At 46.6% G+C, this 21,992-nt stretch overlaps 2 protein-coding genes across 4 annotated transcripts; one reads left to right on the top strand and one right to left on the bottom strand.

Moving 5' to 3' along the window:
• Positions 1-2,348: 2,348 nt before the first annotated feature.
• LOC100271892 (sister of indeterminate spikelet 1) lies at positions 2,349-13,552 on the bottom strand. 2 transcript variants are annotated; one of them, XM_008652800.4, is made up of 10 exons: positions 12,786-13,552; positions 12,643-12,668; positions 12,508-12,538; positions 12,327-12,414; positions 5,157-5,302; positions 4,669-4,713; positions 4,456-4,565; positions 4,233-4,369; positions 3,940-4,044; positions 2,349-2,976 (listed from the first exon to the last, which is right to left on the bottom strand). In XM_008652800.4, the coding sequence occupies exons 1-10, from the start codon at positions 13,448-13,450 to the stop codon at positions 2,725-2,727; spliced, it is 1,605 nt and encodes a 534-aa protein (XP_008651022.1). In that variant the 5' UTR covers positions 13,451-13,552; the 3' UTR covers positions 2,349-2,724. The 2 variants fall into 2 exon arrangements, with proteins under 2 accessions (XP_008651022.1, NP_001139539.1); NM_001146067.1 differs by having other exon boundaries at positions 2,350-2,976; positions 4,233-4,372; positions 12,786-13,478.
• On the top strand, positions 5,429-12,057 carry LOC103632144 (uncharacterized). Of its 2 annotated transcripts, XM_035960861.1 has the most exons (3): positions 5,744-7,625; positions 7,698-8,042; positions 8,172-12,057. In XM_035960861.1, the coding sequence occupies exons 1-3, from the start codon at positions 6,231-6,233 to the stop codon at positions 8,364-8,366; spliced, it is 1,935 nt and encodes a 644-aa protein (XP_035816754.1). In that variant the 5' UTR covers positions 5,744-6,230; the 3' UTR covers positions 8,367-12,057. The 2 variants fall into 2 exon arrangements, with proteins under 2 accessions (XP_008652200.2, XP_035816754.1); XM_008653978.3 differs by having other exon boundaries at positions 5,429-8,042.
• Positions 13,553-21,992: the final 8,440 nt, after the last annotated feature.

Below are 21,992 nucleotides of genomic sequence, written 5' to 3'. Positions count from 1 at the left end.
AGAGGGAAAGATGGACCAAGTATTAAATGTATAGCTTGTCTCATGAGAGAGTTACTATATAAGTAGACTTGTAGTTGATTATATGTGATATGACAACAACATAAAGCCTGCTATTGACTATATTATTAAACTTGCTATAATAAGGTGATATAGGGCGACTGCAAAAGATGCCATATTAGATTAAAGATGACGTGGAAAAAAGAGAAATAGATGAGAAAAGAAAAAAACACGCTCTCTACGCCAGTTTGTGTAGAAAGAGGTGGACACATTATTAAATGTACAACTTATATCATAGAGAGTTATTATATGAATAGGCTTTTAATTGGCTGTATGTGACATGATAACAAAATAAAGACCATTATTTCTTTATTAGCTATATTATTAACCTTGCTCTAACCCGAATATAACCCAATTTGTATCCCTACTGAAAGAGAAATGTGTCCTTGGGCTATTTCTAGTTGTTTTGGTGGTTAGATGCTCAACATATTTGTCTTAGACTAATATCTTGATATATGAGCACAAATATTTGAAAGGTAAATTGAGAAATAAAGGAGTATATTGCAAATCCTATTGAATTGAAGGAACAAAGGTATGAGTCTAGCACCTAATAAATTAGTTTAGTTGTTAACTATGTTCATCTAAGTGCTAGGGAACTTCTAAGTCGAGCAAAACTGAAGAAAAGAAGTTTGGCTATGTTTGGCCAAGATTGGGCCAGTCTGGGCAGCACCGAACTGTCCGGTGTGCACCGGATAGTGTCTGATGTACCAGGTGGCCGAACTGGTCACTCTCGGGAATTTGGCGGGCACTATGGCTAAAATTCACCGGACTGTCTGGTGAGCCATGTGGGCAACGACATGGTTACACTAGTCAAAATGTGTTTGTCATTTGTGACTTTGATATGAGATTCACCATTGTCGTCGTCGGTTAGCCTAGGTCGGTTCATGACATGAGGGTATTTAAGGATACTATTGAAAAAATATAGCAACAAGTTCCCTCATCCACCAGAAGGTACTGGTTATCGTTTGCTACATTTTGTCTTATTTGGTGCAAATGTTAGCAATAAATTAACACAAATTTGTTTAATGTGAAGGTAAGTTTTATCTCGTGGATCAGGGTACCCAAACAAGTGGGGTTACCTTGCAGCTTACAAAAGGTACTAAATATCATCTTACAGAGTTTAGGCAAGGGCCAATGCCTAGAGGTAAAAAAAAGAACTCTTCAATTACACACTAGGGCATGTGGGGAAAACGACATTAACTAAGGGTAATGCAGTTAATTTGTACAGTATTTAATGCTATGCTCTTTAGTCAGATTTGGTCACTGAAACCAAATATGGTATTTTAGTGACTAAAGTTAAGTCAAGTAACTAAGGGTGTATTTGGTTGGACGAACAAAAATGGATAGAAGGGGGCGGTCATATTTTATATAGTGTTTGGATGAGAGTCGCGTAGGAGCGATATGAACACCGAAGCATTTTTTTTTGGCATTGTGATCCAAGAAATCGAGGCGACCACGGCTCATTCTAATTTGACCTCAAAGCAAACATATACACGTGGTAAAGGAACCAAACATGTCCTAGCAAGCAGCTCTTCACGCTGCCGCTTGCCAGCCATGACCCATCCCAAATCATACGAACAAACAAACACCCAAAGAATCCAACCAATGCCGAGAAAGCAGGAGCAGTCCGGTGGACCAATAAACAAGGAAACAGCAGCCTGACGGCGACGAGCTTTTATAGCACTCCCAACTACAGTAGTACTACTGAACTGCCCTATCCAGAGAACGCGCACCGCTCCCGAAACGGCATCAGAAGCACAGACAGAGGGTGAGAGAGAGAGAGATCGGCAGGCCAACCCCCGGTTTTGGAAGTGGCATTGCATGGCACTATGGCAGCCTTGTTGCAACGGTGCGGTGCATGGCATTGGGCATGGCACTGGCAGGCCAAAGCCCCAGCCGGCCAGTCGCCACTCGCCAGCCCACCACACCACGGGCAGGGCAGGTCAAGTCGGGAAGATGACAGCGACATGGCAGGCACACACCGTCCACCGTGTATGGGAACGGGACCGGGGGTTCGACCAGTAACCAGAAGATGTGCCAGAGTAACAGTGGCACAGCACTGTGGCCACTGACACTGAGCTGCGACTGCGAACTGAGAGAGAGAGAGCAATGGCGGACCGGATAGGCAAAGGAATAGTTGCTGGACAGCGAGGGAAAGGCATTGGCTGATAGCCTGATAGGCCCGGCCCAGGCTTGCCGATTGGCCTTGGCTTTGGCCTCACCCACCCCACCACTCCTGTTCACAGCAACTCTTCTACCAGCAGTAAGCGTATGGTACTACTCCTATCATGTACCATCGTCACAATAAATAAATATAAATAAAAATACGCATGGTTTATTACACAATTTCTCGCAACACGCTCATGATCCCATCCGGTGGCCATCAAAACGAAACGAAGATGGACGAATCACGAGCGCGAGAGGGCGATAAATTCATATTACAAACAGGTGTGGGTGGGTAGAGGGAGCGAGAGAGACAGCACACAGCAGCAGCGAGAGATCACTGCATCCTCTGTAGTCCCACAAAACCATACCCAACAGTGGCGACTGTTACCGAATACCGACCCGCACCCACCGGCGTGGCGTTGCATGGGCAGCCAGCCAACCACCGGCCAGCTATGAGACGCCGCCGCCGCCGCCAACTCAACAGGAGGTGGTCTGTCTCCGTCAGGCGGTTGGGGGGAAGCGGAGCTGGTGGTAGCCCGAGAACTGCCGGAGGCTACCAGACGGCGGCGGCACGCTGTGGCCGGCTGTGGCCGCGTCCACGCCGGTGGCAGCGGCGGTAGAGAATCCTGATGATGCTGCAGTGGTGGCAGGGAGAACTGGGGCACGGGAGCCCTGCGTTTGCCATGCCCAGGAGGGGAACGGCTGGGGACACGCCGGCTCGGACCGGTTCTCCTCTTCCTGCATAGGCGCCTCCTGCAGTTGCCATTGCCATACATAGGACGAGAGATGCGTCAGTAGTCAATCTTGACTCGTAGTACACACCTAAGCATCTCATTCTCAGCCATTAGGTACCATGGATTAATTAAGCCTAATAAATCCCATCTCGCGAATTAGCCACAGATTATGCAGTTAATTTAACAACTAGCTGAATAAAGTTTAGGCTTTCTAATTGACATCCAAGCATCTGATGCGACCGACTAAAACTCTCGTCCAAATGATCCAAAACACGCCCTTAATGTTTAGTTATATGATTTCGATTGTTCTTCCTGCGAAGCGGGGCAGCGGCGGCTAGCTATGTAGGCAGAGCAGGCTCGACCAGATATTACTATACGGAGTACATTACATAAGGGGGTGTGAGCATTCATGTAGGAGTAAACCTATAGCATCAACGCTAAAGCTGCAGGTGCAACAACAAAGTACCACCTCGATATGTCGATGCCCGTGCCATCGTGGACTACTGCAAAAAAGTTCGATAGCTATGGCTCATGCAAAGTGTTGCAGGCTGACAGAGACTCATTTGATTGGATCGAACCATGCATCGCAGCTCACAAGCACAACAGTACTCACACCTACTTTTTATTATATATGGGGAGTACAGTATACTACAGCTACAGGTATAAATACATCCAACCATCTCCACCTCAAGAACGGTACAGTACTATTTGAATGGAGAAATATGTATGTACCACGGTCCACGGGGGAAGAAGAAGAAGAAAAAAAAACTAAACATCAAGGAAACAACATACTCGAATTGAGCTACGTTGTAAATGTCAAAGGTCGCACGTGAAAGCATAATACTAGATATAAGAAAAATTCTGCACAGCTTTTAGCAATATTTATATGAGTGCTTCATAATTGTGCGTTCAAAAGTCAGTGGTAACTATAACTACACTTTGCCATGACAGAACACGAAAAAAACATGAGCGTAAGAGTTACCCTGAGGTTCACAAAGAAGCCTGGACAAGGAGATGCATACAGATGTGGATGCTGGGGCCGCATCGATCTGCTGTGAGGATGGACAGGCCACTGGGGGCCCATTGGCTACAACACCAAATAAATAAAAAAAAGATCCAGTGAGTTCAATACCACCTCGCCTAGCACAATTTGAACCAAATAAACTGAGCTTTCCAACTTGGAATTTTCTGGCTTAGGCGTGCATCACGTGATAAAGGTGCCAAATTGCTATCAGAACTCTTCAAGCTGTACACATAAAGTTGTATTATATTTACCTGAGAAACAATGGAGCTTGAAGCTTCAGGAGAATTACAACTTAATCCAAAACCAGTCAGGGTACCATCACTTCTGAGATCATGCACGTTAGGTTGTGAAATCCTCAAATTCAGATCAAGGATGTCTCCATCAACCACTGCTAAGAACAATTAATCCCAGTGAGATTGTAGAGGATCGTCTAATGGACGCCATGCAAAACTAAGTACAATAGTCCAATTGTACCATCTTTCTCAATTGCAGGTGGAAGTGGGACATCTCCATCATAGGAAACAGAATCAAAGTTCCTAACAGCATCCGGTCCATTGAAGCGAATGGCTGCCCTATCATACGCTCTACAGAATCAACAAAGAGATCAAAGTGCGTGAGAGTTTAAGTTGTTAGCATCCATGAATATACGAAAAATTTAAAAGAAGTGCACAATACTGCTAACTGAACCTTGCTGCTTCGATTTCACTGTCAAATAGACCAAGGTAGATGTACCTGCACATGAATACCATCTCTTAGTAAATTTACAGAGTGATACTTAGAGCTATACCAGTATACTGCACGTGGATTGCAGTTTTCAATCACTGTATTACCAGACTAATCAAGATCGGAGAATGCAGCCTTTAATTGATAACTTAAGAGTTAGTGTTCACACAAGGATGCAGGGCTAAACAAACCATTTCTTGGGAGTTAACGGTTAGGATGAAATGCTAAAGAAAGCATAACATGCTCCTTCCAATACATTACTGTACCACTCAGCTTTGCATTTTTTTTTGACCCCACAGAAGCTACAAGCATGGAGTACCTATGTTCCATCTCAATATTAACTGCCAATTTCTGTTCAAGCAGTTCATCCGAGCACAGTTTTTGTTCACCTCATTGAAAAATGCCTGAGCTACTCCATAACTAGACTAAAGCTAGGTGTCAAGATTACTTACTTCTTTCCGAGAAGCTGACCCATCCGAGCTTCCCACCGACCACACTTGTGTAGTGTCACACCGCGGTACTTTGAGCTCCCCCTGGCAAACCCAGTGCTTTGACGTCGGAGTATGTGAACAAACTCCTCCTTAGTCCAATTCCTCATCTAGGAGCACACAAGCTAACCAATCAGGGTCGATCAATCACACATGCGCCGCGTGAAGAACAGCTAAGCACAAAACACTGAAAAAAAAACAGCATCACACATCTTACACAGACAGATTACCTGCTTCAAAAAGGGAATGGACGCTCTCCCCGTCCTCGCGGCGGCTAGCACCGCACCTGCCGCCGCTGCCGCTCCCCCCGCCTGCTCGCCGGAAAACCAACCCCAACCCCTCCATCACCCCATTGATCAGGCCTCCATCCTCCAGAGCCACCCTGCCTCGGTGGAGATTCCAGCATTCGACGCGGACGCCCGCATTCCCAGATCTGACTCCGGGACTTCTTCTTCGACGCGGTCCTGCCTCAAGCCTGCCGCCGGTTCGTCGACAGCTAAGGCCGCCTGCACCAGGAGAGTTAGGTTCGCCGAATCAGCTCTGTCCGCCGACCAATCTCATCGTTCCTGCTTTGACGCGTCTGCTGCTCCAACGAAAATCACTCCGCACGGCCGGGATGGGACTGCTACCCACCGACTTCAATACCCAGGCCTGCGTCCCATCACTCCTCAACGCAGCAAATCCGCGGAATCCGGCGCTGAAGATTTGCCTGGCTGGACAACGGTCCATCGGCGACTCCGCAAGAGATTCAATTCGCCTGCGACTTCATTGAAGCCAACAACCGAGCATTCAAGGTTCCGCCATCTGGACAACAAAAATCTTAAGGTAAGCCTGAGAGGTAAATGCTTCCGATGTCTGGCCAGAGGGCACTACGCCATTGATTGCAGGGATCCGTTGAAATGCTTCAACTGCGGCGGCCCTGGACACAGAGCCTGGCAATGTCCCAAGAAGATTAGTGCTGCTGCTTCTACCCCCTCTGCCTTCCCACCACCTCCCTGCTTCGACAACGTCAACTTCCCTCCTCTGCGCCAAGTCAACATGGTGAAGCCTGGCAACCCCATGGAGCGCCCGCAGGAGACTTTCGCTGTTGCCGCGTCCTCTCGGGACATGGACAGCGAGCTGGCGCGGTTGAGCACCCACGCGGCATGGGCCTGGCTCGGCGGCGTTCGACCGGCGACAAGCACCAACACAGTAAGAAGGGCTTTCTGCTCTAGGTTCAGGATGCGCGAAGAAGACATCAAGGTGGTGAGACACTATCCAGAGGACTTCCTCGTCACCTTTGAACACCAGCATCACCGGGACACGGCTGTGGCGCAGCGCGACTTCACCTACAACAACATCGACATCCGCGTCAGGCCGTGGCAGCTCCCCGTCCACGGCGACCACAGCGTCTTCGGCTCCCACGTGCGCCTGTGCCTGGAAGGCATCCCTCTGCACGCATGGAACGATGGCATCGCCAAGCGTGCGGTGGCTAAGTCCTGTGTGCTGGACTACGTTGAAGCCCAGTCGCTGCGAATGGAGGATGCTACGACGCTCAATCTGTGGGCGTGGGCGCGAAACCCGTCTGACATACCTAAGGTAACGTGGCTGACCATTGTTGACAGGAGCAGCACTGCCCACGACGCGACACCGGCGGGGCGTAGCGGCTTAACCTTCAGGGTCATCGTCCACCTTGATATGGTGGAAGACCCCCCTACCAGGGATGGCCATGGGCATTCACGTGCGTATGATTGGAGGCTTGGTGTTGTTGACGGCGAGTGCGAACCACGTGACCGTCACGACCCTCCACCACCTCGCAGCAACCGTCGCAGGGATGAGGATGGTGATAGTGACCGTCGTGGTCGCCGCCCAGGACGCGACGACAGTTGGAGCTCCCGGCTCTTTCGTAGCATCTCGCGGGCTCCCAGGGACCGCGAGCGGGAGCGCTCGGGGTCGCGCCATGGCCAGCGCCATGACTCACCCAGGCGGCGTCACCACCTCGACGGCGATCAGCAACTTCGTCACCACCTTCATGGCGATCAGCAGCCTCGTCATGCCGGAGGCACGTCGTTGGTTACGCCACATGTTGGCCGTGACCCGGCGATTGGTCGTGACCCGGCGATACGTGGACGCAGCCGTGTGCGCCGTTCCACCCGTGTTGCTGTCCGGCGTGGCCGTTCAGCGACCCCCCCACGGCATCCTGCTCGCCCCAGATTTCCACCAAGCGCCTGCAGTCCCGGCATCCGCAGCTCACGCGGTGGTGGCAACGACGGTTCTCCGCGCCCTGCTGTGAAGGCTGCAGCTCTTCCTAAAGGTCGTTACCGCGTTGGCTGCGTGTACCGAAGGCGACCGCGCTTGGTGCCTAAGGGCCAAGTCGATCCGGTCCCTGGGGCTGCTGCTGGCGACAGCAACCTTGCTGTCTGGGATGGCAGCAGGATGAAGTTCGCAGACAACGTAAGTCTCATCCCAGTGCAGCGAGCATTCACAACTATTCTTGATTCCCTTCCAACATGCCCTGCTATGCAGCTACTGCCTTTGGTGCAGTCTGAGGAGGACCATGTGCTGTTAGGCTCTCCCTGCAGCACGGTTGCTGCGGGCTACAACGCCGAAGCTGTAAAGGACTCCAATGTCGACGCTTCCTCTCGGATGATAGCTGCGGTGCATGAACCTTCAACAGATGTTGCTGCGGTGTCAACCACCGCGCAAAGCCATCTACTCAACACCATATTCACCAAGCCCTCGCCTGCCATACTCGAGCGACCAGTGCTACATCCTTCGGAGGGGGTAACAACACCAGCGACCACTCTGTCTACTATTCCTGCAGCACCTGCTAGAAGAATCAAGCAGCGACACGGCTTCAACCTTTCGACGGTACGTCGTAGCGCCAGACTTGCCAACGGCCCTCGAACGAATGTCATGCAACGGGCCCAGCGCGTCCTCTGCCGCAAGCTTGGTCTCTTGGCAAAAGATGACGCTGCTGATTTTAATACTGCTTTGCAGGAATTTCAGGATTGGTTCAAGAAGCCACTGACTGTGGAGATGGGGACGGCCCTAGATGCTCTGTTCAATCTGGATACGCCAGACACAGTTCGCCTCGACAAGGCCTTGCTGGGAATTGCTGGAGATGCTATAGCTGAGATCCAAGAGGAGGTGGACGCCATGCATGCAGAGGCCAGAGCAGTTACTGCGGCTTGATTGATGGCTGTTTTAGCTCCATGTTAGATGATGAGGGTCTGCTTTTGTTATGTCAATGAGTCTCAGCTCAGTTTCTACTACTTTTGTGAGCACCCTGGACTGTATTGGGTTGCTGTTTTGCTTCAGACCTATAACAGCCATGCTTGTGTTGGCCCTGGTGGCCCCTTTATGTTTCACTGTCATTATTGTGCAGTGCTGCAATTTCATCCAGCTGTCGGCAATTAATCGGGGTGCTTTTCTCCTCCATGTCTGACTTTAGCATCCTGTGCTGGAATGTTAGGGGTTTAAATTTGCAAGCGCGCCGAGATGCAGTGCGCGCGATGATCTCCACCACCACTTGCCATCTTGCCTGTTTGCAAGAGACTAAATTATCAACGGTCGACAGGTCCATTGTGATGGCGCTTGGAGGACCAAAGCTTAATAAATTCAGTTTTAAACCTGCGGAAGGAATTAGTGGAACACGGGGTGGTATTCTTTTGCTTTGGGATAGCGACCTACTCGAATTGTCCAATTTTACTATCGGAGAATTCCACATATCTGCAAATGTCTCTCTTAAGGATCGTTGTGCTTCCTTCTACCTGACAGTCGTCTATGGACCATCTTGTAGAGGCCGCAAGCCTGATTTTCTAAGAGAGATGAGTGCACAGAGGCCTCCTTCACCTTCCCCCTGGTTGGTCCTTGGGGATTTCAACTGCACATACAAAGCAAGCGACAAAAACAATTCTAGAGTCAACCCTCGCCTAATGCTTCTGTTCAGGCAAGCTCTTGACATTTGCGACTTGAAAGAAATTCCTTTGCAAAACAGGAAGTTCACTTGGAGCAATGAGAGACGACATCCCACTCTCGTAAGACTAGACAGATTCTTCTGCAACTCTGAATGGGAGGAGATGTTCGGAATATTTGGTCTGCATGCACTATCATCCTCGGTCTCTGACCACTGCCCGTTGCTCCTATCCAATACTACTATGCCGAGGCGTCCACGTTCCTTTAGATTTGAGAATTTCTGGACCAAATTACCAGGTTACCAGCATACAGTTGAGCAAGCCTGGCTGGCACCGACCCAACATCGTGAGCCTTTTCATAGGCTGTACTACAAACTGCAGTTCACGGCCAAGGCGCTTAAGGAATGGAGCTCCAAGTTAATACCTGATGCTAGACTCTTTATGTATATGGCCCTAGAAGTTATTCTAAGACTGGACATGGCACAAGAAAATAGGGGACTGTCCGACATGGAAGTGAACCTCCGAAATAGATTGAAGATGCGCATCCTTGGCTATGCGGTAATTGAAAGGGCACGAAACAGGCAAAACTCACGCATGCTTTGGCTTAAATTCGGAGATGCCAACACTAAATTTTTCCACCGGAAAGCTGGCTCCAGGAGGCGAAAAAATTTCATTCAACGGTTGCGGAGCGGTAATGGGTGGGTCTTCTCGCACAATGAAAAAGCGCAAGAGCTACAAAATTTCTTCCATAATGCTTTAAAGCGGCCAACCCCTAGATCTATCGACCTTAACTGGGACATTATCTCTGACCAGCAGTTTGATCTATCAAGCCTCGACGCGCCGTTCTCCGAGGAGGAAATTAAGAGAAGTATTGATCTTTTACCAGGAGATAAGGCTCCAGGGCCGGACGGCTTCACTGGTGTTTTCCTTAAATCTTGTTGGACCATTATAAGACATGATCTCATGGCTGCAGTGAATGCTTTCTATAATAATCGATGCCTCAACCTCCAATTAATCAATTCAGCAAACATCATTCTAATCCCCAAAAAGGAAGGCGCGGAGGTAGCTGGGGACTTCAGACCTATAAGCCTCATCCATTCTTTCATTAAGATTATCACCAAAACCCTGGCTCTTCGTCTGGCGCCGAGAATGAATGAGTTAGTTTCACCTTGCCAAAGTGCCTTCATTCAAAAAAGGAGCATTCATGAAAACTTCCTTGCAGTTAGAAGCGCTGTTAGGCGCTTCCAGCGTATTAATTCGCCCACGCTATTCCTCAAGCTAGACATTGAAAAAGCTTTTGACTCCGTCCGCTGGGATTACTTGATTGCCTTACTCCGCAATTTGGGATTCCCTGTGAGGTGGACTGACTGGATCGCTTCTATCCTCTCCACCTCAACATCAAGAGTGCTCGTTAACGGGGTCCCTAACCCTCCTATTCATCATGAGAGAGGTCTCAGGCAAGGCGATCCTCTCTCCCCTCTTCTGTTCGTCTTGGCGATAGACCCTTTGCAAAAAATTCTAAAGATCGCCGCGGACAGTGGAGCATTGAGCAAGTTGGGAAACAGCTCGCCCAGCATTAGGATCTCGCTATATGCTGATGATGCAGCTTTGTTTGTTAAGCCGAAAAAAGAGGATATTGAGACAATTGTCAAGTTGCTCACCTCATTTGGCGAGGCCTCTGGTCTGATGACCAATTTTCAGAAGTCCATGATCGTCCCAATCCGTTGCCAGGGGCTACCCCTTGATGACATCCTTAGTTGCTTCCCAGCCAGAAGAGCAACCTTCCCGATCCGGTACCTGGGCCTCCCTCTCTCCACAACTAGACTCAGGAAGGAGCACTTCCAGTTTTTGGTGGACAAAGTATTGAACAAACTGAGCAGCTGGAATGGGAGAAATTTCTCAGTGGCAGGGCGCTTAAATCTGGTGAAAACAGTGCTTACCTCACAACCAATTTATCTATTAACCGCCCTTAATGCTCCCAAGGCAACGATTAGCCTTCTAGACTCCAAAAGAAGACAATTCCTTTGGGCTGGTTCTGAACGACTGACGGGCGGAAAGTGCAAAGTCAACTGGAAACGGGTGGCGAGGCCAAAATCCCTTGGGGGCTTGGGAGTTCTTGACTTGGGCGCTTTTGCGCGTGCCTTGCGCGCGCGATGGCTCTGGCATAATTGCACCTCATCACAGAATATTTGGGACAACTTAGAGATTCCTTGCTCTGATGTTGATAGACTGCTTTTTGCGGCATCGACGACCATTGATATTGGTGATGGTTCTAAAATCTCCTTCTGGGGCAACGCTTGGGTGAGGGGGCAAAGGCCAAAGGACTTGGCGCCTCGTCTCTTTTCTATATCAAGAAATAAGAGGAAATCTTTAGCGGAGGCGGTCACAAACAATGCCTGGATCATGGATCTTGCGCTGTTCGACAGACCGATTACTCCCCACCACATTCATGAGTTCTGCATTCTTTGGTCTGAAGTCCAAAAGATCCAGTTTCACCCAGAGCGTGATGATGCCATCACCTGGAATTTCACTGTGGATCACCGCTACACAGTCAAATCGGCATATCAGGCACAATTTTTGGGCTCTGTTCACACAAATTATGACCTCATCATCTGGAAGAACTGGGCGCCTCCAAAATGCAAGTTTTTCAGCTGGTTAGCAATTCAAAATCGCATTTGGACAGCAGATCGATTAGCCGCCAGGAATTGGCCCCATGAACCAACTTGCGTCTTGTGTCGTGCTGCCCAGGAATCGGGGCTTCATCTTTTTGTGGAATGTCGTTTCATCAAAAGAATTTGGGAGGAAGTTGCTGTCTGGGTAGCTGTTCAGGGCCTGAAGCCGTCTAACTGGGGGCGACCCCCCGAGCTGGGGCATTGGTGGGAAAAGCTGGCTTTTTTGCCGGGATGCAATAGAAAAGGCATCAGATCACTTTTGATCCTTGTAAACTGGGAGATTTGGCGAGAACGAAATGCGAGAATCTTTGATCGCAGATTCTCGAGCTGCCAACAAATCATTGCCAAAATCAAGAGTGAGACAGCAGCCTGGATTTTGGCAGGGGCCAAGCACCTAGTTACCCCTTAACAACTATTTAGTGGGGTCTGTTTTTTATTTTTGTTTACTTCTCTTCAGGTTGGATCTTTGCCTAGTACTTCGGTCACTGTATTGACTTAAACCTCTTGTTATTCTTCTTATCAATATATCTTGGCAGACCTCCTGCCTTTTCAAAAAAAAAGATTACCTGCTTCAAGTCATCTTCATAGTCCTTCAACTGGAAGTTGATGTCGGCGTCAAGGCCTCTGAACTTGATGGCAGCGCGATCATAGGCCCTGCACAATCCAATTCAATAATCGTAGCACATCAACGAACAAAATTAATTTCCACAGATAGTCACATATGAATGCATCAGTGCTAAGTCAAACCTTGCTGCGGCGTGCGCAGTATCAAATCCACCTGAAAGAAGAAAAAAAAAACAACAACACCAGCACAACAGAATCAAGGCCAGGAGACTAAAAGTTAGCGGTAGCTTGAGCAGGGAGACTAGAATTTGAGCTCACCCAGGTAGACCTGCTTCCCGCAGTCCCTGCACAATTGGACGACACAAACGAACGGTTACTAAGTGCAAGCGTTGATGAGAACAAAACGAATTATGCGGCTGAGAGGTGGTGATTGGCTTGTAGCGGTCGTCGAGAGTGCTCACCAGATGTGTGACTCCCAGCGGCCGGTCCTCCTGTAGAAGGTGACGCCCCGGTATTGCGAGCTCCGCGACCTGGGCCCCCGCCGGCTCTTCTTCCCGGCGGCAGGAGACAAAACCGCGGGCGACGAAGGCGCAGACATCACCTTCCCCTGTGCCAGCGCCGGCGCCCCGAGATCCGCTGGGCGGCGCGCCCATGCCCCCGCCACCTCCGGCGGCGGCGACCCGTTCGACGCCGTCGAGGCGGCGGTGCTACCTGCAGCGTCCGGGTACGGCAAGGGGAAGAGCTGGCGCGTCACGATGGGTGGCGAGGGCGAGCAACCCTCCTCGTCGGGTGTCCCTCCGAGCAGGTCGAACCGGAAGAAGCCCCCGCCCACTACGACGCTGGAGCTCGAGGCGGCCGAGGCCGAGCCGGGCGTCGGCGACTCGGCATTGAGATCCAGCACCATCGACTCCAGCTCGGGCCCGCCAGGCGATCGAGCTCGCGAGCTGCCTGCCCCGGCCTCCTCCTCTAGCAGTCTAGCAGCAGCAGCAGCGTCAGGGCGCGGCGGCGGCGGCCGTGGGCGAGCGGCAGGCGGCGGTGGCGGTGGCCATGGAGGAGGACACCCCAGGACGAAGGGAGCGGCGCGATGGGACGTGAGGGGGGCGAATGGTATCGCAGGCGAAGCCATTTTTGTGCAAAGCTTTTTAAGCAGCTCTCGAGACCCACGCCTTCAGCCAGGGAAGAAATGCTAGGCACACGCTGATCTTTTTTCTTTTCACTGTACCTACTAAACATATAACGTGACACAGCCGCGCAGACCCTCGCATATATATAGCGTCTCTTTAGTTGTCGTCGCTACTAAATTTTAGAATATATTTTAATTACAAAATTAATTATACAGATAAGAACTAAATGATAAAATAAATCTATTAAGTATAATTAGTTTATGATTAGCTCATGTAATGTTACAATAAATATTTGCTAATCAATTATGATTAAAAAATTGATCTCACATTTAGTCCTCATCTATATAATTAGACTATAATTAATATTCGTACTTAACATGGGCTAAACTTTAGTATCTCGAACCAAATACAACAATAATATATTTGGCTATTTTGTAGACTTACAAGTAATCGTTTTATAGTTACATATATTATGAATAAAATGTTAAAACCACGTTCATGAGTTAAAGTGATAACCCACGCTCTACCACTGGAAAAAAACGCTCTACCACTGAAAAAACCGGTGCTTTAGTGACGCCTTAGTTACTGGCAAAGTGTCCCTACGGTGTTATGGTTTCCATCTATAAATATAAACTATAAAATGTAAAGACACGTGTGTTTTGTTGGTTAAGTAGGTATGAATTGTGTTTTGAGCAAACAATTATAGTTTAAATCCTCACTTGTGCATAATTTCAGTTTTTGTAGGGAGCACGACGATGATGGAAATAGAGACAAGTCAGTTGACGTATATTTGTACGATCTATATATCACATGGATGGAAGCTAGTGATTTGTATAGTAGAGACTAGTCATCTGTTATATGTTGTTACGTTTCTATATATCACATGAATATAGTTTATTTTAATAAAATACAAAAATATGTTCTATTGGTTAGGTAGATGTGACCTTGAAACCAACATACAAGGTTTAAACTAAAGCAGGATAGAGAAGGGTGATGCACGAAGACTGTGGAACTGTGGAAACTGGTGCTTTATATAGTAGAGTTTAAAAATTCAAAAGTAAGAAACAGATAGCTCGCATGTAAGATTTCTTTTGTTTGGTCTTCTCAATCTTTTTTTTGTTTTTTCAAAAGTTAAAGAGTTAACCAAAAAGGAGTTGGGTCTTATCTAAACATACAATCGAACCCAGTTTTATTTAGTATAAATTTTACAACACCCTTAACTTCGCTTTTGGTTTTCGACTGTTCAAAAAATATCCATCTACCAATAATTATGTTGTGTTAATTACTTTCTCCATAAGTGCGGAGAAGCTTCGCGGATGCTTTGACACCGATAACTTGTGACTCTAGTTCAGCGACCACTTGTCGGTGAACTGGCAACCCTCTTTCGGTAGTTCTCTCTTTGTTTCCATCTACCACATGTGGACCACGCACGATGGTAGCGGAGTTACATGACGATGATGGTGCCCATGCAGCTTGTGCGCTCCTAGATACTGCCGGACTAGGGAGGAATAAGCCACCATTATCGACGGGTGCTAGTAACTAAAGGACACATGGGTGGGCTTGTCTATGAGAGAGGTGAAAAGGAAGAAGATGACGAGCGAGGTCCGCTCACTAGTGAGAGAGGGAGAGAGTTATCAGTACTTTTTAAAAGCTACAGTTTAAACAAACACACATTAAGCTAGAGATACCATTTGTGTTTTATTATGAGTCTTTTTGAACATTCAAACTGAAAGGTGAGGAACTGAGAGCTCGTTTGCAATGTAGAGCATACCATTAGCATTTGATGGAGGGTCTTTCTTCTTCATCATTATGTTATTACACCTAGATATTACAAGAGCTTCCGTTTATTTTTAATTAAAGGGAGAACTATTTCTAGCTTTTGCATAGCAAGTATTTTGATTTATGATAGTCGAAATCAATTGCCAATACATTTGATTTATGATAGTCGAAATCAGTTGTCAATAAATTCGAAGCTGGACCTTTAGAGGGCTCTCAATACACCTGATATAGTATATCCTAGTAAGTATTGCAATCTCCATCTTATTGCTTTCACATTCCATTCTCACATTATATTCATGTATCCTTTTTTACTCCCTTTTCCTAAAACAAGACATAGTTACACATCATGTTAGAGTGGTGTTGATTAGGCAGCAATCCTTCATCGCATATTTAAACTTATTATAGATACCCCCTCCATCCTAGAATATAAGGTATAATAAGATTCTAAGACAACTTATTAGGTAAACCAAATGACACATATAGATCTTACTTACCTATAGAAATATTGTGCTTACCATATTTTAAGCTATATGGTCAACATTTATGGTATATACACATGTAATTGTTGTTTTGAAAGAGTTAGTTCACCTAGAATACCTTATAATTTGAAATAAATTATGAATGTTTTCATACCTTATATTTCAAATATTTTGGGACATAACGAGTAAATATGTTAGCTTACCCTTTTCAATTACATAACCCTTCCATTTTGTTGTTAAGCTCTATGTTATTCTTGCATGGACACTTAGAGCATCACGTCATGCTTATTGGGATTTCCACAAGCATTCCTTGGCATGCATTTTTTTCATTAAGATGAGGGGAAAATACAATATCAACTAGTGAGAAGACACCTAGTTATGAAGAACCAGACCAAGTTACAAGTATATGTCTATTACAAAAAACAAATGGTGATCTACTTGTGAAATAAAACATTGGATGGTCGTAAACATCATGCTAGGTCGTAGTTTAAATAACCCTATGATGATGAAGCTGACAAGAATATGTTTAAGGAGCAATTTAAAATAACTTCATTTTTGGTAGCATCCTTGCTTTCCAAAGTTCTCTGCTTGCAAAACCAACATCACCAACAAAGAAGGCTCGATTAGTATAGTTGAGTAGTTGCCATCACTTGACCAACACAACCAATCAAATTTATTCAAACTTTAGCATGTGAATCTACATTTTTAAGGCTCACAAATGATGTTGTACTTGACAAAAAATTAACCCATCAATGTGCCTCTAATGTTAAGAACCCAAGGTTGAAAATTGAGGGCTTCAATAATGGACTTTGATTGGAGGAAATGAGGATTGCACTAAACAAACACAATGTCAAGTGTTCAAAGGAGAAGTTGTGCACCCATTGGTCAATCCACAAATGAACCATGACACCTTCCCCACGATTAGATGCATATTAATGGCTGAAACATACTGTAAATGAGAACTTCAATCTTCATACCTAAAGTGCACCAACTTTAGCTTCAATTTTTATGGGACATACAAAAAATTCTATTCATGGGAGCATGTTATCTAAGATGATTATTCTTAACTATTCTTAATGGTAAATATAAAACATGTTATTCATGTGTCATTTTTCTCATTTTCAACTAACACATAGCTAAGCAGGTGTGGATGTGGTAAGGCGTCTAGGGGAACTCAGTTTAGTTGAGACCATCGCCACCTAGACATTTGTTGATGCCCCCTAAGCCTTTTTCATGCCACTAATTTGAGGGAGAGTGAATAAACACACCTTGAAGCATCTTGGCATGTTGGTTTGATGATGGTTTGCTCCAAGGGCTTCAGATGAGCTTCACTTAAATTGATGGCCCACTATCATACACCAAAAGAGCTACATCGACCCTCCAACTGCCTTAGGATAGGATTGACCTCCTCTAGGAGCCACTCCATAGCCATGGGATGGAGTGGAACAAAGAGTTGGTTGATGCCCCCTGGGTCGGTCGACACCCCTAGTGATCCACCAACTTCCCTCCATATCCTAAAAGTATCTACATGTCCCCTAAACACTATATAAAGGGGTGTTGAGCTACAAGAAAGGCAATCACTATCACAAGTCAAAAGATTTATATTTGGTTTTAGTAGTTTAGACAACTAGTGGACTAACCTCTACTCTAGTGTTGTGATTAGGACAGGTTAAACCCACACTAAGGTTGAGCAAGGGTGACACTCATGGAGGTGATGATGGCAATCACAAATGATGATCAAGCGCTCAAAACAGTAAAGAAGAAAGATAAAAACAAAATTCATGGGCTTAAGGCAAAGATATAATGTTGAATATTTTTTTGCTCATTAAGATGCAACAGACTGATAGAGTGTGTGATCAAGTTTAGGATAGATGGTTGTACTATTAAGAGGATATCTCTAATTAGTGGATTCTATCATCTAATGTCACTATGTGTTGGAACTAGATGCATGCACATTTATGCCTAGTGACACACATCTAAGAGCAAGAAAAAATGTTTTGTGGAAACACTTTGAAAATGCTAATTCTTATCTAACATGTTTAGTAAAACATTTTAGAGTTGGAATGCTTGTAAGGAGCCAAAGTTGTACTCACGGTGCTGCTTTTTAGCAAGCACGTGACATGTTTTGTGTGGCATGGGATGTGTCGGCCTATTCACAAACACATTTAAGTTTTCACCTGAGCACTTTGGAGTCTGGTGTGCATCGAACGACTACAGTCATAGCTAGCTGAGTGTGGGGTTTTCAAACAAGCTCATGAGACATGTATGGTGTTGCACTTAACATGAAACTAGACAAAAGCTATTTCATAGATAAGGCACCTGAGGGTGAGGGACGTTCACTATAGGTGTGTTTGGTATAAGAGCACCAAATGTGAACAATGCCCATGACTAGTTTTTGAGCCATTGGGACTCAACCATTAGGGCATCACATGCACTCATTTGGTGTGCACTAGAGTGTCTGAAGTGGGTAACAGTTGGTTTGTTTTTTGGAGGGCTATAATTACCCTTTGTGTTTGCCTATGGCCACTCTCTTGGACTCCCAAACATATGTGCACACCCTTTGATATCTAAGACACACACTCCACTCACTTGCATCCTTTAATCTATCAATTGGATGAGATTGGGAGAGCGTCTACTAAATTTGCATCGTTGTTCGTGCCTCTTGTTAAACTATGTGGGGGCATGTTGGCTAGAGGAGATATTATCTCTTGATGATTGTTGTCACCTAGCTAGCCTAGTGAAAGTCGCCTAGAGGGGGGGTGAATAGGGCGAAACTGAAATTCTCAAAAATAATCACAACTACAAGCCGGGTTAGCGTTAGAAATATAATAGAGTCCGCGAGAGAGGGTGCAAAACAAATCACAAGCGAATAAACGAGTGAGACACGTGGATTTGTTTTACCGAGGTTCGGTTTTCTCAAACCTACTCCCCGTTGAGGAGGCCACAAAGGCCGGGTCTCTTTCAACCCTTCCCTCTCTCAAACGGTCCCTCGGACCGAGTGAGCTTCTCTTCTCAAATCACTTGGGAATCAAACTTCCCGCAAGGACCACCACACAATTGGTGTCTCTTGCCTCAATTACAAGTGAGTGTTTGATCACAAGAAAGAATGCGAAAGAAAAGAAGCGATCCAAGCGCAAGAGCTCAAATGAACACTACAAATCACTCTCTCTAGTCACTAAAGCTTTGTGTGGAGTTGGGAGAGAATTTGATCTCTTTTGGTGTGCTTTGCAATGAATGCTAGCTCTTGTATAGTAGTTGAAAGCTGGAAAACTTGGATAACTTGAATGTGGAGGTGGTTGGGGTATTTATAGCCCCAACCACCAAACTTGACCGTTGGTGAAGGCTGTCTGTCGATGGCGCACCGGACAGTCCGGTGCACACCGGACATGTCCGGTGCCCCAGCCACGTCACCAGTGCCGTTGGAATCTGACCGTTGGAGTTCTGACTTCTGGGCCCGCCTCGATGTCCGGTGGCGCACCGGACATGAACTGTTCAGTGTCCGGTGCGCCGGTATGGGCGCGCCTGCCTTCTGCGCGCGCTGCGCGCGCAATCAATGCGTTGCAGGTAGCCGTTGGCGCGAAGTAGCCGTTGCTCCGAGGATGCACCGGACAGTCCGGTGCACACCGGACATGTCCGGTGAATTATAGCGGAGCAGCCTTCGTGAAATCCCGAGGCTAGCGAGTTCCGGAGCAGCGTCTTCGTTGGAGCACCGGACACTGTCCGGTGTACACCGGACAGTCCGATGAATTATAGCGCGCCGGTTCTATATTTTCCCGAAGGTGACGAGTTGGAGTTGGAGTCCTCTGGTGCACCGGACACTGTCCGGTGGCACACCGGACAGTCCGGTGCGCCAGACCAGAGGAGCCTTCGGTTGCTCCTTTGCTCTTTTGTTGAACTCAATACTTGGTCTTTTTATTGGCTAAGTGTGAACATTTTGCACCTGTATAACTTATACACTAGAATAAACTAGTTAGTCCAAAGATTTGTGTTGGGCAATTCAACCACCAAAATTATATAGGAACTAGGTGTAAGCCTAATTCCCTTTCAATCTCCCCCTTTTTGGTGATTGATGCCAACACAAACCAAAGCAAATATAGAAGTGCATAATTGAACTAGTTTGCATAATATAAGTGCAAAGGTTGCTTGGAATTGAGCCAATATAAATACTTACATGATGTGCATGGATTGTTTCTTTATTTTAACATTTTGGACCACGCTTGCACCACATGTTTTGTTTTTGCAAAGAGTTTTTGTAAATCCTTTTCAAAGTTCTTTTGCAAATAGTCAAAGGTAAATGAATAAGATTTTGCGAAGCATTTTTCAAGATTTGAAATTTTCTCCCCCTGTTTCAAATGCTTTTCCTTTGACTAAACAAAACTCCCCCTAAATGAGATCCTCCTCTTAGATGTTCAAGAGGGTTTTGATATATCGTTTTTGAAATACTACTTCCTCCCCCTTTTGAACATAATAAGATACCAATTTGAAATTGATCAATTGAAAATCTCCAATTTTAAAGTTAGGTGGTGGTTGGGTCCTTTTGCTTTGGGCTCATATTTTCTCCCCCTTTGGCATGAATCGCCAAAAATGGAATCATTAGAGCCCTATAAGTACTTTCTCCTCCTTTGGTCATAAAATAAATGAGGGAAGATTATACCAAAGTTGGAGAGTGATGCGGAGCGACGGCGAAGGATGAGTAGTGGAGTGGAAGCCTTTGTCTTCGCCGAAGACTCCAAATCCCTTTCAATATACCTATGACTTGGTTTGAAATATACTTGAGAACACATTAGTCATAGCATATAAAAGAGACATGATCAAAGGTATACTCATGAGCTATGTGTGCAATTTAGCAAAAGAAATTTCTCGAATCAAGGATATTGAGCTCATGCCTAAGTTTGGTAAAAGTTTGTTCATCAAGAGGCTTGGTAAAGATATCGGCTAATTGATCTTTAGTGTTGATGTAAGAAATCTCGATATCCCCCTTTTGTTGGTGATCCCTAAGAAAATGATACCGAATGGCTATGTGTTTAGTGCGGCTATGCTCAACGGGATTATCCGCCATGCAGATTGCACTCTCATTATCACATAGAAGAGGAACTTTGGTTAATTTGTAACCATAGTCCCGCAGGGTTTGCCTCATCCAAAGCAATTGCGCACAACAATGACCTGCAGCAATATACTCGGCTTCGGCGGTAGAAAGAGCGACTGAATTTTGCTTCTTTGAAGCCCAAGACACCAAGGATCTTCCCAAGAACTGGCAAGTCCCCGATGTGCTCTTTCTATTAATCTTACACCCCGCCCAATCGGCATCCGAATAACTGAAAGGGAAATGTGCCCTTGGGCCATTTCTAAGTATTTTGGTGATTGAGTGCCAACACAGGTGCTTAAATGTGAATCTATACCCATGGATGGACAAAATGCAAATCAAGAGTAAAGGTATGTTTCTAAGCCTTAGTACATTGTTTTGCAGACTAATGTATTGTGTCTAAGTGCTTGAAACAGGAGAAATCAAGTCAGAGAAAAGTTGGCTGTGTACAGCCAAAAGGATGTTCGGTCTGGAGCACCGGACTGTCCGGTGGTGCACCGGACAGTGTCCGGTGCGCCAGGCTGCCTCGGCCGAAGAGGCCGCTCTCGGGAATTTGCTGACGGCGTACGGCTAAAATTCACCGGACTGTCCGGTGTGCACCGGACTGTCCGGTGAGCCAACGGTCGGCCGGGCCAACGGTCGGCCGCGGAATCCGTGCGCGACACGTGGCAGAGCCAACGGTCGGAAGGGGGCACCGGACTGTCCGGTGTGCACCGGACATGTCCGGTGCGCCAACGGCTCCTAGATCTGCAACGGTCGGCTTCGCCATTTAAGGAAAGGAATCGGGCACCGGACACTGTCCGGTGTGCACCGGACTGTCCGGTGCGCCCGATGACAGAAGGCAAGATCAGCCTTCCAGAATTGCTCTCAACGGCTCCTAGCTGCCTTGGGGCTATAAAAGGGACCCCTAGGCGCATGGAGGAGCACACCAAGCATTCCTACAACATTCCTAAGCACCAAGACATCAATCTCACGCATTCGTTTCATTGTGATAGCATCTAGAGCTCTTGTTGAGTTGCGAACTCTTTGAGTTGTGTTGCGAGCTCTTGTTGCGACTTGTGTGCGTGTTGTTGCTCTGATCTTTTGAAGTCTTGTGTGCGTTGCTCATTCCCCCTTTGCTCTGTGTTCTTTGTGAACTTCAATTGTAAGGGCGAGAGGCTCCAAGTTGTGGAGATTCCTCGCAAACGGGATTGAGAAAAAGCA

This window comes from Zea mays, chromosome 7, assembly GCF_902167145.1.
Source record: "Zea mays cultivar B73 chromosome 7, Zm-B73-REFERENCE-NAM-5.0, whole genome shotgun sequence".
Taxonomy (NCBI): domain Eukaryota; kingdom Viridiplantae; phylum Streptophyta; class Magnoliopsida; order Poales; family Poaceae; genus Zea; species Zea mays.
This window is presented reverse-complemented; position numbering and strand designations above follow the sequence as displayed.